This window comes from Barbus barbus, assembly GCF_936440315.1.
Source record: "Barbus barbus genome assembly, chromosome: 20".
Lineage (NCBI taxonomy): Eukaryota > Metazoa > Chordata > Actinopteri > Cypriniformes > Cyprinidae > Barbus > Barbus barbus.
In genome coordinates, this window is record NC_136748.1 from 124,348 (window position 1) to 143,433 (window position 19,086).

The 19,086-nt window shown below is 41.2% G+C and overlaps 1 protein-coding gene across 1 annotated transcript in view; it reads left to right on the top strand.

The window, feature by feature from the left end:
- LOC306886342 (protein unc-79 homolog) overlaps positions 1-19,086 on the top strand; it is a gene marked incomplete at both ends in the record, with an annotated part of 80,750 nt that overhangs the window by 41,806 nt on the left and 19,858 nt on the right. Inside the window, 3 exon segments of the mRNA XM_079443383.1 lie at positions 26-208; positions 6,853-7,018; positions 7,094-7,243. Coding sequence (XP_079299509.1) covers positions 26-208; positions 6,853-7,018; positions 7,094-7,243 — 499 coding nt within the window.

Sequence of the window (19,086 nt, forward strand, 5' to 3'; positions counted from 1 at the left end):
CTGACAGATTGCTTTGTGTCTTCAGGTGATGGACTATAACATAGGTCTGGGCAAACAGCTGCTGCCGCTGGTGGTGCAGGTGCTGAAGTACTGCACTTGTCCGCAGCTGAGGCCCAACTTCCAGGAGCCTCCGCGCTGCTCGCTCTGGGCCCTCAAACCTCACAACAGACAGATGTGGCTGAAGACCCTGCTCGTCATCCTCTACAAGGTATTCACCCTAACTGTGGCCAGGCTGCTGAGATATCTCTGTATATAGCTCTATATCTGTGGGATGTGTGTACATTCTAAACAGAGTTATATACATTATTATTATAGGCCTAAAACATACTAAGAAATCAAAATGACTCATTACAAACAATATATGAAACTTGTTCTGCACATTTTCTGTAGGAAATTGGAGTAGTGCTTGGACATGCAAAACTCTGCCCCACAAAGTTATGGGCTTAATATTTGGGTTAGTAGTAGTTTATTTATCCCAAATGTAGCTTTTTGTGAATAGATATATTTATTGGGAATGTGAAATGTGCAAGTGCAATAGAAGCATTAGAAAATTCCCTTTTTCTGTAATAACAATGAACAAAAACACAAAAAAGGAAAACAACAGAAACTCAAGTTATCAAAATCCCACACGCAGCTTTGTAAACCGAATGGGAATTTTCAGAATAAATAAACAGACTGACCACTTTTATTTTATAGCTGCAGTCTGTAACTTTTTTGTGTTCAAAATTCACTAAATTTATATTATAAGCAAACACACCATGAATCCATTTTCCAAACCTTGTTTTTGGCTTATTCTGAATCACTACGGTACACCGATATTAAGTGTTTATATTCAGACTATTTTAGACTGGTTCGGGTAGGTACCGCTGCGGAGTAGTACCTGCGTGATTCATCATAGACATAAACAGAGAGAAGTAGATCCGGCTACAATGTTCTTCCGCAAGACACAGGTAGTTCCTCTTCAGGAACTCGAGCTGCGTCGACGACACTTTGGGGAACGCCTACAGCGTAACCGGCTCTGAATACCAATCAAATCTATCCAGAAAATGGGAGGGACGTCACGGGCGAGGTGACATAATGACCAGCTGGTATAAAAGCATGTGCGGTGAAACCGGCATCAGCTTTCTGTCATTCAGCTAAGCGCTCTGTGTCTTGTGAGTCTTATTTACCGTTGTCTGTCTGTTTTGTACCATGTCAAAACGAAGTGGTGAGGCGCAATACAGGCTGTGTGTTCCTCCGTGCAAATGTTATTTGTGTGCGGAGGATACACACAGTCTGTGTGTGCTTTGCCTGGGAGTGAGGCATGCGGAGGCAGCCCTCGAGGGGGCTGACTGTCTGCACTGCGAGGGTTTTCCTCTGCATGTGCTTCGCTCCCGAAAGGCTCTCTTCTCTGGAGAGGGCTCTTTCATTAGCGTTCCCCGCGGCGCTGGACCCGCTTCCGCTGAGGCGGAGCGGGGACGGCGTTCGTGGGGTTCGCAAGGGGATCTGGCAGAGGGATCGGAGACGAGCGAGTCTCTTTCTCCATCCTCACCTGCCGGATCCCGCGACCGCTCCCCGAGTCCGGAAGCACGCGTGGCAGTTTCTTCCCCTCAGGCAGCGGCCGAGGCGCTTCTCTTGTCTTCCTCTAAGGAGGTTGACATGGGGAGCGCCGAACATGTCGCACCCCCTCTTTTACCCCAGTACGAGGAGCTTGTGGAGGTGATCACTCGTGCTGTGGCCAAGTTGAACATCGACTGGCCAGCCGAGTGTTCGGTCGAAACGCGGAGAGGCAAACTGGATGAGCGTTTCCTGCGGTTCCAGACCTCACCTCCACACCGGAGCCTGCCCTTTTTTCCCGACCTCCACACTGAGGTGTCGAGGTCATGGGGAAAACCCTTCTCGGCCCGCCTCTTCGCCCCTCACATGGTTATTGCGGCCGTGTGATGGGGGCGGGGGAGCATGGCTACGGGGCGATGCCGCACGTGTCTCCTGACGCGGCGTCATCCCTGAAGGCTCCGACCTTGCCCACCAAGCCGCTGCGTACATCATCGGCGCTGGTGAGCAAGGGGTACGCGGCAGCGGGTCTGGCTGGTTCATTCCTGCACACCATGGAGGTGTTGCAGGCATACCAGGCGGACCTGCTCAAAGATTTGGATGGGGGCGAGGGAATTTCTGCGGAGGACGTTCTTCCTTGGACGTTCTTCCTTGGACGTTCCAAGGAACCAATGGCACGGGCGGTCTATGGCAGCCCTGGTGGCGGCGGAGAGGCACCTGTGGTTGACCCTGTCGGACATCAAAGAACGCGTCAGGGTTTTCCTCATGAACTCCCTGCTGTCGCTTTCTGACCTGTTTGGTGACGCTGTTGACTTGATGGTTAGCAGGCACCAGGAGGATAGGAGGCAGGCGGCGGCGTTCCAGCGGTTTCTCCCTCGCCGCTCTCCAACTCGCGGGGCTGCTGGGCGAGAGCAGCCCCTGCCGCGTGCTGGCTCCTCATATAGGGAGGCGCAGAAGGAGAGCGTGGCCAAACGTGTGCCTCCTTCTAAGCGGGGTAGAAAGAAGGGTGTGCGGCCGAAGACCTCTCAGCCTAAGCAGGATCTGAGGGCCATGCTTCAGGCAAAGAGGTCTTCGGCCAAGAGGCCCTGATGGTGGTGGACCAGGGTTTATGAGGGTACCCCCCGCTGGGGTAGAGCGATATTCGCAGCAACATACAGGAGATTGTTCTGCCAACCCTGCCACCTACGGTGCTTCAGGGCGCAGCGGTCTCCAGCGAGCGCATATCTCAGTTGCTTCTGCCCGGGTTCGTAGCGGAGCTGGGATGCTCGCCACCCCTTCGGGGGTCTCTGGAGCAGCTAGTTCAGTCGTTCCCTGCCGGTGATTACACCAGAGGCCAGTCTCGAGAGACTGGTTCCCTTAGTAGACCATTTCGCAGCGTGGAAACTACTGCCAAATGTGTCTCGATTGGTCCTGCGCACTGTAGAAAGAGGCTACAGAATCCAGTTAGGTTCTCGTCCGCCTCAATTTCACAGGGTGATTCCCACGTTAGTGGGCCCCGAGCAGGCTCTGGTAATGGAACAGGAGGTACATACTCTCTTAAGAAAGGAGGCCATCGAGGTGGTTCCTCCTCTCTCTCTCGAGAGAGTCCGGGTTCTACAGCCGGTACTTCATAGTTCCGAAGAAGGATGGAGGGTTGCGTCTTATTTTAGATCTGAGGCATCTGAACCGCTCAGTCAGCAGACTGAAGTTCAAGATGCTCACGCTCAGGCAGGTCGCGTCTCAAATCAAGTCCGAGGACTGGTTTGTCGCGATCGATCTGAAAGACGCATACTTCCACATCTCCATTCTTCCCTCTCACAGGAGGTTCCTGAGGTTTGCTTTCAGGGGCGAAGCTTACCAGTATCGGGTACTTCCTTTCGGCCTAGCACTCTCACCCCGCACTTTCACGAAGTGTGTGGGCGCCGCGTTAGCTCCGTTGAGGCTGCGGGGCATCCGCATACTCAATTACATCGACGATTGGTTGATTCTCGCTCAGTCAGAGCGGAGGGTGGCTCAGCATCGAGATGCTGTTCTCGCCCACATGAAAGTGTTGGGGTTAAGACTAAAAGCCAAGAAAAGTGTTCTTTCTCCAGTACAGAGAACCACTTATCTTGGGGTGGTGTGGGATTCGACCACGATGCAGGCACGTATGTCTCCTGTATGTCGGGAGAGTGAGAGAAGGCCAGTCACTCACTGTAAAGCAGTTTCAGAGACTGCTGGGTCTGATGGTGGCTGCATCCAACGTTTTACCTATTGGCCTGCTGTACATGAGACCCCTACAGTGGTGGCTCAAGACCAAGGGGTTCTCCCTGAGGGGAAACCTGCTTTGCATGATCAAGGCCACGCGGCAGTGTCTACGTGCCTTGGACATGTGGAGACAACCTTGGTTCTTGTCCCAGGGCCTGGTGCTGGGAGCTCCTTGTCGCCACGTAACGCTAGCGATGGACGCATCCCTCACTGGGTGGGGAGCGGTCATGTGTGGCCACCCTGCCCACGGTCGGTGGAGAGGTCGTCATCTCGCCTGGCACATCAACAGGCTCGAGATGTTGGCCGTGTTTCAGGCTCTGAAACACTTTCTCCCAGACCTGAGAGGTCACCATGTGTTAGGTCACAACACATCAGTGGTCTCTTACATCAACCACCAAGGAGGTCTGCAGATCCTTGTGTGGGCCCAGGGCAAACTCCTCTCATTGAGAGCTGTTTACATCCCTGGGCATCGCAATGTGGGAGCAGACACCCTGTCGAGGCAGGGGCTGTTATCCGGGGAATGGATGCTTCACACCGAGGTGTTTGGCCAGGCTCAGGTGGGCCTCTTCGCTACTCAGGAGACAGCGCAATGTCCCCTCTGGTACTCTCTACGTCATCCAGCTCCCCTGGGGCTGGATGCCAAGGTACCGACGTGGCCAAGGCTGCGTCTGTACGCCTTTCCCCCGATCGCTCTGCTCCCCGGAGTTCTGGAGAGAGTGCGCCGGGACTGACACCAGCTGCTATTGGTAGCCCCGTTCTGGCCGGGCCGAGTATGGTTCCCGGACCTGATTTTTCTCCTCGACGGCTCCCCATGGGAGATTCCAGTCAGGAGGGATCTCCTCTCACAGGCAGGAGGCACCCTTGTGCACCCCTGCCCGGAGTTATGGAAGCTGTGGGTGTGGCCCCTGAGGGGGCACAGCTGATAGCTTCCGGTCTCCCAACCGAGGTTGTTGAAACCATTCTCCAATCCAGAGCTCCCTCTACAAGGAAACTGTACGCCCTGAAGTGGAGACTCTTCACTTCATGGTGCGGAGATCGCCAGCTCAACCCAGTTAACTGCCCAGTAGGTACAGTGCTGGAGTTCCTGCAGGCTCGACTCTCCGCAGGGTTAGCCCACTCCACCTTGAAGGTCTATGTGGCGGCAATTTCTGCTTACCACACCCCTCTTGGTGGATTGACAGTGGGTGCACAACCCCTAGTTACACGTTTCCTCCATGGTGCACTGAGGCTAAGGCCTCCGGTACGGTGCCGGGTCCCACCTTGGGACTTGGCTGTGGTGCTGAGCGCTCTCTGTAGGCCTCCCTACGAGCCTATCGAGGAGATCTCAGATCGCCATCTCACTCTGAAGACTGTGTTTCTTCTGGCGATGGCATCTCTGAAGAGAGTGGGGGACCTGCAGGCCCTTTCGGTGGCCCCTACCCATTTGGACTTTGCGCCTGGTATGGCCAAAGCCTTTCTATACCCTCGTGCAGGGTATGTCCCCAAGATTCCCTCTGTCACACCACAGCCTGTCGTACTGCAGGCTCTTAGTCCTCCTCCCTTTCGGGATCCTGACCAGCTGAAGCTAAACCGTATGTGTCCAGTGCAAGCACTGGACGTATACGTCCACAGAGCTGCTATGTGGAGAAGGACGGACCAGTTGCTAGTGTGCTACGGTCCTCCTAAGAGAGGTTTGCCTGCTTCCAAGCAGACCCTTGGTCGGTGGATTGTGGATGCCATTCACATGGCCTATGAGTCTTCTGACCTCCCCTTGCCGATGGGAGTCAAGGCTCATTCCACTAGGAGCGTGGCGGCCTCCAAGGCCTTTCTCGCAGGTGTCCCTATCCAGGACATATGCAACGCTGCGTGTTGGTCCACGCCTCTGACCTTCGTCAGGTTTTATGGCCTGGACATGCGAGCCACTCCAGGTTCTTCCGTTCTCTTGCCCTAGCTGTGCTCCTCTTTTGGACACACAGGGCAGGGGTGTGGAAGTCTGGTGCCGTGGGTATCTCGTTCCCCAAAGCATCGTCGACGCAGCTCGAGTTCGTGAAGAGGAATGTCTTAGGTTACTTATGTAACCCCAGTTCCTCGAGGGAACGAGACGCTGCCAGCGCTTGCTTCATTCTAGAAGCTGATGCCGGTTTCACCGCACATGCTTTTATACCAGCTGGTCATTACGTCACCTCGCCCGTGACATCCCTCCCATTTTCTGGACAGATTTGATTTGTATTCAGAGCCGGTTATGCTGTAGGCGTTCCCCAAAGCGTCGTCGACGCAGCGTCTCGTTACTTAGAGGAACTGGGGTTACATAAGTAACCTAAGACGTTCTGTGTATTAACTGCTAGAGTGCCAAAAGTTACAGACTGCAGCTTTAAGAAATTAATTTAGGGATTGTATTAGTGATAAGATGTCTTGAGACCACGGCCAGGTCAAAGCTATGAAAACAAAATCACAGTGTTAGATTTTCATGGCAGGAGTCCATAAAGTGTTCTTGCTCTGGGACCTGTACAATCCTAGTTATGCCACTCACTACACATTACGTGTGAATAAACAAAACATTAGAGTTCCATGTAATAGTTACTGGAAGAGAGATAAATCTATCATTGGAGCAGAATTTTTTTCAGTGGATTTATTAGTACTAAAATATTTTTCACTGTGATGAATTACAGGTACTTGAATAAAGCGATTATTTTTGCTCTCTGTTCAGAGCCGCACCTACAGACACACACGAGAACAACAGGACATCAAGTGAACTCAGTATAATGCATATTTGTTTTGGTCACAACCAGGATCGATTTCCTCAAGGTCTAGAAAGTTCCTGGAAACTATATACGGAATGCCATCAAACAACTGTCCGTTGGTTTCTCTTCTACTTGAAAGCAAACAGTGATCTCCCCTGTGAAAAAAAAAAACAAAAAGAAAAAAAAGCAGAAAGAACATCTAAAAGCATCTAAAAACACTGGTTCAGTGTTGCACTTCAGTAGAAAAGCTGTGGTTTCATTTTTGTTCCCCTCTGTTTTAATTCAGACAGTCTCATTGTAAGTAACTGTAGTCTTCTTAATCATAAATTCAGGGATTTTGGCATCTTCTTCACTGTGTGGTGCTGTGTTTCAGTATCCATACAGAGATATGGACATGAGTAAAGACGTGGTGCTCCATCTGATCCACATCACCATCAACACGCTGAATGCTCAGTACCACAGCTGCAGGTCGCACGTGTCTGCAGGCCCGCTGTACAGCGACAACTCCAACATCAGCCGCTACAGCGAGAAGGAGAAAGGTACAGATTGCACTCGGCATCACGGGAACGGTTAGTGACGTGCTGTAGCTTAACGGCCTGTGCTTCCCTGTGTAGAGGAGGACAGCGTATTTGACGAATCGGACATCCACGATACTCCGACTGGAGTGAGCAGTAAGGAGTCGCAGACCTTCTTCGCCCGTCTGAAGAGGATTGGCGGCAGCAAGTCTGTCAAGTATCAGCCTGTGGAGCTCAACGCTCAGAGAAGTGCATTGTCTTTGTATTGACAACAAATAATATCTCGAGATTTTCTGGGATTTTATCGATAACGATAATTAGACGATATTTTGCTGAGTGTTATTGTGCTGGTATCTTAAACTGACTTGTTAATTTTCTGATATTCTTCATATTCTGTGTGATGGTCAGTTCACACTGATAGAAATGAATCCTTTTCCATAAGGTTAAATAGATTTTTACCTTTAACCCTCTAAGCGCCAAAGTCGCAAAATTGCGACAAGACGTCATACTTCATGAAATGGGCTGTAGTTCCTAATCTGGTGTAATGGCTCATTTGTATTCCCTTCCACTAGATGGCAGACATGTAGTACTTCGATTCTAGACCAAAATTGTTTGCGGAAATAGCAGAGTAAGTGAGCTATCGTGTCATTGATGCGGAAGCAATTCAGTTCATAGCGTGCGAGTAAATTGTGAGATTTGTGAGAGAAAATCGCCAAACGGCTAATAAAAAGTTGTACTGTGAGGATGTGTTGCAAATGTCATTCGCCGATTCTGACTCTGAAGGGGAATATTTGCCTTTTGGAAATGACGATCGGCCGTCTAATGATCGCGCTTCTCCAATGGTGCCGCGCGCAAGGCGCGATCGTTCACAAAGCACAAACAAGTGATCATTTCAACACTTTGCCCAACGGGGATGGGGGTGGCAGGGGTGGACGTGGTCTTAGTGTCCATAGGAGAGCTGTTGATCTCTGATGATCGGCCAGATTGCGCTGTTTGTTCTGATCGCGCGCGCTCTAAGGGCTGCCGGCAGACAGTACAGGTGCGGTGTGTGGGGTCGGTCTGTGCGCTTTGCCATACAATGAGAGGTACCATACTCTCAAGAACTATAAACTGTCACCTAGATACCTGATTGGGCAGATAGCTGGTCAACTGATCAAAAAATAGGTACATGTATTTTACTATGGCACAGTAATATAGTAATAATTTACTACTTTCTCCTGTTTTACTGTTGATTTCCTCTTTTCCTGATCATTTGGAATGAGGATAAAAAGACAAAAAAACAACAACAACATGCAAATAAGTTCAAACATCCATTCAATATCTATTATTTCCTGAATATTACTGATGAACTGATCAAAAAGTAGGCTACTGTTCACATGCGTTTTACTACTATATAGTATAGTAATATAGTAATAATTTAGTACTTTCTCCTGTTTTATTGTTGGTTTCCTCTTTTCTGATTATTTGGAATGAGGAGAAAAAGACAAAAAAACAAACAAAAAAATCAAACATCAATTCAATATCTACTATTTCCTAAATATTATGAAATTCAAGAGGGCCGCCCCTGATGACGTCATAATATGTAAATTCATTTACATCATTAATAAATATATACCATTTAATGTTGAAATCAATGTTTTAATGTTTATATTAAATTTTAAAGTTTTATCTTTTGAACATGACTATTTTTCTAATAATAAAAATATTTTGTTCATTGTTAGTTCATTGTAAGTTCATACTATCAATGAAGAATTAACATGCTGTAAAAAATATATTTTTCATTGTTAGTTCATGTTAATTAATGCATTCCCTACTGTTAACAAATGAGACTTAATTATAAAGTGTTATGAAAACCTTTAATGCTTTATAAGCATTTTTTAAGGATTTCATTGAGAAGTTTAAACAGACCCTCTCTCTCTCTCTGTCTCCCTCTCTCTCTCTCCCCCCCCCTCCCTCCCCCTCCACACTCACTGAACTCACACAGTCAGTCACCCACACAGTCACCCACCGCACACATTAGAAGCACAGTGACAGGATATCTCTGATAAGTTTTAAAATTTTCTTCTCGCCATAGTGTACTGTAAATTCATGGAATTAATCACATATCCTCAGACTGTCTTGTTCTGTGTTTGGTGTGAATTTGTGGTTTCTGCTTGAAGGAGTATGAATTTGTTTACAGCCCGTTTTGAAAAAAAAAAAAACACATAAAAAAAAAAAAGCCGTCTTCCTGTTGGTCGTAGCTAATGACTGTAAATTAGAAAGTTGTCCGGCTTAATGTGAACAATTTATGTACCAAGTTTGGTGTCTGTAGCTATCATTATATATATAATCATTAATAATTGTATTCCATTTAATGTTGATCAATATTAATTCCAAAATTTGTTAATATATTATTAAATTTTAAAGTTTCTCTTTTGAACATGACTATTTTTCTAACATTAAAAATATTTTGTTCATTGTTAGTTCATTGTAAGTTCATACTATCAATGAAGAATTAACATGCTGTAAAAAATATATTTTTCATTGTTAGTTCATGTTAATTAATGCATTCCCTACTGTTAACAAATGAGACTTCATTATAAAGTGTTATCAAAACCTTTAATGCTTTATAAGCATTTTTTAAAGATTTAAAAAAAACAGACCCTCTCTCTCTTTCTCTCTCTCACCCAGCTCCTCAATCCACACAGTCACTCACACAGTCACTCACACCCACCCCACCCCACCCCACCCCCTCACTCAGCTGCAGGCTGACAGGGAGCTCTCACTCAGCATTGTAACAACTCTCTGATAGTTTTAAAATTTTCTCCTCTGCATAGTGTATTGTAAATTCATGAAATTAATCACATATCCTCAGACTGTATTGTTCTGTGTATGTAATTTTTTATGAAGTGTTTGGAAGCTGCTCTTAAAAGATAAAAAAAAAAAATAATTCTCTTTTTACTGTAACTTTAATAAATTGCCATTAAATCACCGTTCAAGATATCCTAAATCCGCAATTTAGCATCTTCAGTATTTTGGCATCATGAGAAAAAATGTTTGGTGTGATTTCCGTGTTTCTTTTTGGAGGAGTATGAATTTGTTTACAGCCCGTTTTAAAAAAAAACCCACATTAAAATAAATATAGCCAACGTCCTGTTGGTCGTAGCTAATGACTGTAAATTAGAAAGTTGTCCGGATTAATAAGAACAATTTATGTACCGAGTTTGGTGTCTGTAGCTAAAACTAACCCCCCCATTTTTGACAAAAGGTGGCGCTATAGAGTGTGTTATGTTATCTGCCTCAAAATCACCAGAAACGAATTTTCAACTTTGACACGTTGCCATGGCAACATAATTTTAGATATCAATATTCCCTTCACAGTTTTACATCGGCCGTGTTTTGACATTATTCTGGTGAAGTTTGAAGCAAATCGAGTAAAAATAAGATGCTGAATTCAAAGCATTTTGAAAACGACACACTTCCTGCAGCCAGTTGGTGGCGCTATAACTTTCAGTCATAATAGTCACATCTATCCGATCGGCATCATACAACGAACAAATCACTGAAGTTTGATCAACATCATACAATGTATGTGGACGTTATTAGGCATTTCCTGGGTCTCATTTTTCGCCATAACTTCATCGCCTCGCCACGGGCAAACCGTTCGACATATCAAAAATATCTTCGCAATTTAGCGTCCCCAATGTCTTGAGATCATGTTCACCGAGTTTGGTGGCAATCGTATGGAAATCCTCAGAGGAGTATATCAAATTCCAGAGCATGCGCTTTTTAAACAGCCCTGAATAGCCGACTTCCTGTTGGGCGGAGCCTAAGACATGCAGCGTGAAAGTTGTTCAGCTCAATGAGTTCTATATGTGTACCGAGTTTCATGTGAATACGTGCAAGTATGTGTGAGCTATACATCAAGCTTTCTGACAATTTTCCAGGGGGCGCCGTAGAGCCCCTGTGCCCCGCCCGGGTCCCAGCCTCTGTGGCGTCCTAATGGCCGCAGGTTCCAACGTGCGTGCCAATTTTCAAGAGTTTTCGGGCACGTTAAGGCCCCCAAAAGTGCCCGGATGATTGAAATAAAAAAAAATAAAAATAAAAAAAATATAGCTGCAAGCAGCGATGACGGGCCCAAGCCATCAGCATACGCCACCCCGGTGGCATCAATAAAACGGTGCCCAGCGAGCACAAGCATCACAGTAACCCTCTGGCAGTTTGGTTTTAAGGGATACGGCAATTAAAGGGTTAATCCAAACCATCAACTCTGTGAAACACACACAGACAGAACAACATATAAAACTTTATAACTTTGTAACACTTTACAATAAGGTTTCAGTTTTTAACATTAACTATATTAATTAACATGAACAATAAGTATCTAGTATTTATGGTACCACTTTCTATGAAGCCCGTATTTATAACACGTAATAAAGGTATTCTTAAGGCATTATAATGAATGCATAATGCATTATAAATAACATAAGTAACTCTGCAATTACATATCAACTAGCAGTCATGAGAGTATTAGTAGTGCGTCTGATGAATATACTGTATGCTAACACTTTATTTTGATGGTTCCTCAACAGACAAACTGAGTATAGGATACTTTGCAAGTATGTGAATATTCTACCTACCCTACCTAAGTCTACTAATACAAATAGTTTTATATAAACATCCATGCACTCAAGAAATGTCGTAAGATATTTATAGGCAGCTACAAATGATTTGTTCTCGAGCATATATATAATGTTTAATAATTGTATTTTTCATACTTTATTAATGATCAATTTAACATTTCTAACATTTAAAAAATTCTTTATTAACATATATTCCTGTTGTAATTCATGATTAAGTCAGGTAGTTATAAAACCTTTAGCAGTTGCCAGCCATCTATTTGTGTGAGCTCATCTAAAGTGAGGACTATTTATACCTTATAAAGCATTTACAAAGCAGATTTAAAGGCTCATTTATCTTCCAAACAGAAAAGTTAAACACAACACAGAGGGATACTGTAACGGGGCGAACAAGACGTGAGACATGCGGATCCATGTGCTAACTTTGATTTATAAACATAGTCAAGACACAGCCAAATAGATATGGCATGGGCAAGACACAAGAGAGATCCGGGCAAGCGTGGGTCGACGATCGGCGAACAATATCCAATAGGGCAAGGCAGAGAGATAATCCAGGTACACAAGCAATAATCCAAACGAGATGCAAACAGGGTCCAAACGGTAAGGCAAAGGGTGAATCCAGGAAACACGGGCAGATATCAAAACACTAGAAAAGGCAAGGCAAGGCTATAATCACTGAGAGGGCTCTGTAGAGTAGCTATTGCTAGGATATACGAGACCAATACTCGGCATCTAGCAAAAGGAAGTCCATGGTTTATAAGCCTGAGTGATTAGTGTGAACAGTGAAGTAGTGAAGTGCAAGAGTCCATGCAGTGAGTGGGTGACCTCTGGTGGTGATTAACCGAAAATGCATGGACCAGATTCATGACAGATACAGAACACAGAAATATTTGTTCACGATGCAAAAAATGAAAACTTTACACTTGATAAAAAAAAGAAAACTAAACCTCTGCAATTTCATTGAAAAAAGTAAATAAATAAAAATTAAAGTGTACATTTGTACAGTTTCATTTTTTGCATCTTGAAAAAATATTTATTTTCTGTTTCCCTCTGTGTTGTGTTTGTTTATTTTTTCTGTTAGGAAGATGACTGAGCCTTTAAATCTCCTTTGTCATAGATATGCCTAATAAATAAAGAACAAGCCATTTATAGCTGTATTTAAAAACTGCTTACTAATGACTATTAATGTTGCCACAATGCTTTATAAAGGATGAACTAACTATTTACTAATGTTTACCTAATGATTCATAGCATGCAGTTATTATAAAGTGTTACCCTATAATGTATTATAATTGTTGTTATGATTATTCATGAGATTTTATAACACATTATAAGGTTTTTTATAATCCATTATACATTCACTATAATGCCTTAAGAATACCCTTATAATGTATTATAAATACGGGCTTCATAGAAAGTGTTACCGTATTTATTAGTGTTAGTTAATATTCAAAACTGAAACATTATTAAGATTTTAAGTTTTATCTGTTAACATTAGTTAATGCACTGTGAATTAACAAACATTTTGATTAACTAACATCAACAAACATTAATAAATTCTGTGAAAATATATTTTTCATTGGTAGTTCACGTTAGTTAATGCATTTACTAATGTTAAGAAATGAGACTTTATTATAAAGTGTTATCAAAATCTTTAATGATTTATAAGCATTTTTTAACAATTTATTTTTCCATGAACTAACATTAATAATTTTTACTAATACAAATAAATGAAGTAAAAATTTATTGTTCATCCTTAATGTTATTTGTGAATTAACCAATGTTAAAAAACTATATTATTTAACTGTTGTTAGTTAACATCAACAATAATGATATACCATTTATTAATGTTAATTAATATTAAGTCCAAAATGTATTGATACATTATTAAAATGTAAAGTTGTATCTTTTGAACATGACCATTTTTCTAACATTAAAAAGATTAATATATGCTTAAAAAAAAAAATTGTTCTTTGTTAGTTCATACTATCATGGAAGAATTAACATGCTGTAAAAATATATTTTTCATTGTTAGTTCACGTTAATTAATGCATTTCCTAATGTTAAGAAATGAGACCTTATTATAAAGTGTTATCAAAATCTTTAATGATTTATAAGCATTTTTTAAAGATTTTTAAAAAACAGACCCTCTCTCTCTCTTTCTCTCTCTCACCCACTGGCTCAATCCACACAGTCACTCACAGACCACCCCACCCCCACCCCTCACTCAGCTGCAGGCTGGCAGGGAGCTCTCACTCAGAGGCAGTCTAACAGCTCTCTGATAGTTTTTTAATTTTCTTCTCACCATAGTGTATTGTAAATTCATGAAATTAATCACATATCCTCAGACTGTATTGTTCTGTGTATGTAATTTTTTATGAAGTGTTTGGAAGCTGCTCTTAAAAGATAAAAAAAAAAAAAGTTTTCTCTTTTTTACTGTAACTTTAATAAATTGCCATTAAATCATCGTTCAAGATATCCTAAATCCGTCCGCAATTTAGCGTCTTCAGTATTTTGGCGTCATGAGAAAAAATGTTTGGTGTGATTTCCGTGTTTCTGTTTGGAGGAGCATGAATTTGTTTACAGCCCGTTTTTAAAAAAAACCCACATTAAAATAAATATAGCCGACGTCCTGTTGGTCGTAGCTAATGACTGTAAATTAGAAAGTTGTCAGGATTAATAAGAACAATTTATGTACCGAGTTTGGTATCTGTAGCTAAAACTAACCCCCCCATTTTTGACAAAAGGTGGCGCTATAGAGTGCCTCTTCCACGCCCGTTTATGAGCTTTTTACAGTGTCTAACTATCATTAAAATGGATATGTGTGTTGAGTTTCATGACATTCTAAACATGTTATCTGCCTCAAAATCACCAGAAAGGAATTTTCAACTTTGACACGTTGCCATGGCAACATAATTTTAGATATCAATATTCCCTTCACAGTTTTACATCGGCCGTGTTTTGACATTATTCTGGTGAAGTTTGAAGCAAATCGAGTAAAAATAAGATGCTGAATTCAAAGCATTTTGAAAACGACATACTTCCTGCAGCCAGTTGGTGGCGCTATAACTTTCAGTCATAATAGTCACATCTATCCGATCGGCATCATACAACGAACAAACCACTGGAGTTTGATCAACATCATACAATGTATGTGGACGTTATTAGGCATTTCCTGGGTCTCATTTTTCGCCATAACTTCATCGCCTCGCCACGGGCAAACCGTTCGACATATCAAAAATATCTTCGCAATTTAGCGTCCCCAATGTCTTGAGATCATGTTCACCAAGTTTGGTGGCAATCGTATGGAAATCCTCAGAGGAGTATATCAAATTCCAGAGCATGCGCTTTTTAAACAGCCCTGAATAGCCGACTTCCTGTTGGGCGGAGCCCAAGACATGCAGCGTGAAAGTTGTTCAGCTCAATGAGTTCTATATGTGTACCGAGTTTCATATGAATACGTGCAAGTATGTGTGAGCTATACATCAAGCCGTAGAGCCCCTGTGCCACGCCCGGGTCCCAGCCTCAGCGGCGTCCTAATGGCCGCAGGTTCCAATGTGCGTGCCAATTTTCAAGAGTTTTCGGGCACGTTAAGGCCCCCAAAAGTGCCCGGATGATTGAAATAAAAAAAAAAAAATAAAAATAAAAAATAAAAAAAATAATAATCCTTAGGGGAACAATAGGGCCCTGCGCCTTACTGGCTTGGGCCCTAATAATAATCCTTAGGGGAACAATAGGGCCCTGCGCCTTACTGGCTTGGGCCCTAATAAGCCTTGCTTATTATGCCTACCCTTTATACATAATTAACTGAATGGGCGACACTTTTGCAGGGGGCAGTCGTGGCCTAATGGATAGAGAGTTGGACTTGTAACCCGAAGGTCGTGGGTTCGAGTCTCAGGTCCGGCAACCACGACTGAGGTGAGACCCTTGAGCAAGGCACCGAACCCCTCAACTGCTCCCCGGGCGCCGCATTGATGGCTGCCCGCTGCTCCAGGTGTACCTGGATGGGTTAAATGCAGAGAACGTCCCTTTCCCCCTTCCCCTTTTGTGGGGAAGTCGTGGCCTAATGGTTAGAGAGTCGGACTTGTAATCCGAAGGTTGTGGGTTCGAGCCCCCGGCCGGCAGGGATTGTAGGTGGGGGGAGTGAATGTCCAGCGCTCTCTCCACCCTCAATACCACGACTGAGGTGCCCTTGAGCAAGACACCAAACCCACAACTGCTCCCCGGGCGCCGCAGCATAAATGGCTGCCCACTGCTCCGGGTGTGTGTTCACGGTGTGTGTGTGTATTCACTGCTGTGTGTGTGTGTGTGTGTGTGTGTGTGTGTGTGTGTTCACTGCTGTGTGTGTGCACGTTGGATGGGTTAAATGCAGAGCACGAATTCCGAGTATGGGTCACCATACTTGGCTGAATGTCACTTCACTCACTCACTTTTCACTAAGTTAAATAACACAAAATAAACAATATTACAAAAACATTTCCCAAAATGTACAAACATAATTCAAAACAAACATAAAAATACACACTCCAGCTATTACTTCAATTATTTAACCATACAACCACAATTTATTAATACTGAGTCATATAATTGTTTATCACCTTATTTTTATAAATTTTTATTAAAGTGAATTACATACTTTTAGTCCCTTATCACATTTATTCCATAGATTTACCCCTTTAACAGATAAGCACATACTTTTTGCATTAGTTCTTGCCCTTACTTTTTTGAACATATACAATCCTCTTAAATTATACTGACTTTTTCTTATTTTGAACAGCTTCTGAATACAATTTGGAAGTAAATTATTATAAACTTTGTACATTAACTGTAAAGTATATAAATCAACGAAATCTAAAAATTTTAATGCATGTAAATTAATAATTAGTTTATTTGTTGGTTCTTAATAATCAACCCTTTTAACAATCCTAAAAGCTTTCTTTTGTAACATATATATTGAATTTAACTTGGTTTTATATGTGTGACCCCACACCTCCACACAATAACTAATGTATGGAACTATGAGCGCACAATACAATATATATAAAGTTTTTTCATTCAAAATATGTTTTATTCTATTTAATATTGAAATGGATTTGGACATCTTTGTTTTTACATGATTAATATGTGATTTCCAACATAATTTATGATCAATTATAACACCCAAAAATGTATTTTCATACACTCTTTCTATTTCCTCATTATTAATCATTAGTTTCACTTTATTTTACTTTGTCGATTAGTGAATATTATAAACTTTGTTTTACTTAAATTCAGTGAAAGTCTGTTATCATCAAACCATTTTTTGAAAACCCTCAATTCTATTTCCACTGTATTCAGAAGCTGTTCCAAACTTTTCCCAGAACAATATAAATTTGTGTCATCAGCAATCAAAACCATTTTTAATACTTTAGACACTTTACAAATATAATTTATGTACAGTACAAACAACTTAGGGCCTAGCACCGAACCTAGTAACTTTCATTAAATCTGATTTAACATTATTAATTTGTACAAACTGATATCTGTCATCGAGGTAACATTTTATCCAAGTAAAAGCTTTCCCTCTTATACCATATCTCTTCAGTTTCATCATTAATAATCCATAATCAATAGTGTCAAAAGCTTTTTTTTTTAATCTGGGAACACCCCCACAGTATATTCATTATTATCCAATGAAGAAGAAATCTCTTCTACCAGTTCCATCACAGCCATTGAGCCACGACCTGTTTGTTCTAAAACCATCATGATGATCGCTCAATAATTTGTGTTTATCTATAAAATTATCAAGCCTGTGCACAAATATTTTCTGTCAAATTTTCTGCAGTTGGAAAAACAGTGACGATCTCCATTTTTAAAAATAGGAATAACTTTAGCTGTTTTCATATTATATTCCTGTTAAAAAGGACTGATTACAAATGTGTGTAAATGGTTTTACTATATGTTCTATAATATTTTTTATTAACGACATGTCAATATCATTACAATCAGTGGAATATTTATTCTTACAGTTTTTAACAATGTTGAGTATTTCCTTTTCATCAACTCCCCTTATAAACATTGAATAATCATTACTGGAAATATTCATTTCATCTATCCTATCCCCAGTTCTCTGCTCCACGATCACTTTTGCTAAATCGCTCCCAATATTTACAAAATACTCATTAAATTCATTGACAATGTCATTCATTTTATTTATACTTAATTTATCATCATTAACAAAATAATTTGGATAATCAACTGTTTAATTCTGTAAAAAAACTGTATAATTATTTGGGTAATTCTATTTAAATATACTATTAAGTACTTTCCATGTTGTTTGTATATTATTCTTATGCTTGTCCAATAACTTATTATAATAGTCCTTTTTACTAAATCTTATAATACTTAATAATAATAATTTATTTATTTTTATATATCTTGTATTTATTTTCCACTTGTATAGTTCTAGTTGCTATAAATTTCGTGTATAATGCATTTTTCTTTTTACATGCTTTCTCTATTCTCTTAGTAATCCATGGTTTGTCCTCATTTTTCTTTTGCTTCTTTACGGTCCTCTTAAACAAACAATGGTTTTTGTATTTTTCGATTAATACAGACAATAAAGGATCATAAGCACTATTAGGATCTTTACTTGCATAAACCTCGCTCCAATTTTTATTCTTTAAGTCCTCACTGAGAGCAGCAATGATTTCTGGTGTTCTATTTTGAATTTAAAACTATTTATCCTACTATCTTTTGTTTTATCAAATAATATTTGAAAGGTTGCAAAAACTGGAAAATAATCAGTCATATCATTTATAAATAATCCTCCTACTATTTTTCCTTCAATTTCGTTTGTATATATATTATCTATTAATGTAGTAGTATTTTTAGTCATTCTACTAGGTTTTGTAATCACAGGAAATAGACCTTTACTATATAGTGTAAATATCCACATACAATTTGTACTTTGTTCTCATTCCTTTTATCGAGCATACCAAATAATTTATTCATAAAGGTATCCATACAAGATCCTGGTGATCTATACACAACTGATAATTATATTTTTAGATCTTTCAATATCGATTTCTATAGTTACACATTCCAAAAGATTTCATATAGTCACTGACAAACTTTTAATCAAATTAGATCTTAACGCTGTGTCAACATACAAACCAACTCCTCCTTTCTTATGAACTCTGTTTACTGTAAACAAATTATACCCTTCCAATTCTACTTCATGTATTTTCTCATTATCAAGCCAAGTCTCTGACACAGCAATCACAATAAATTTATTAAACTGACGCAAATAATCCTTAATGTGTATGAAATTTTTATAAAGATTTCTACTATTTAAATGTATTATTGATAATGCCCCCTCCATATTCACATTTCTATTAAATTTATCTTCTGTATAATACTCACAATAATTGTTATTTACATAATTAAAAAAGTGATTTTCCGGGTCAATATCATTTTCAATCTCGTACATTT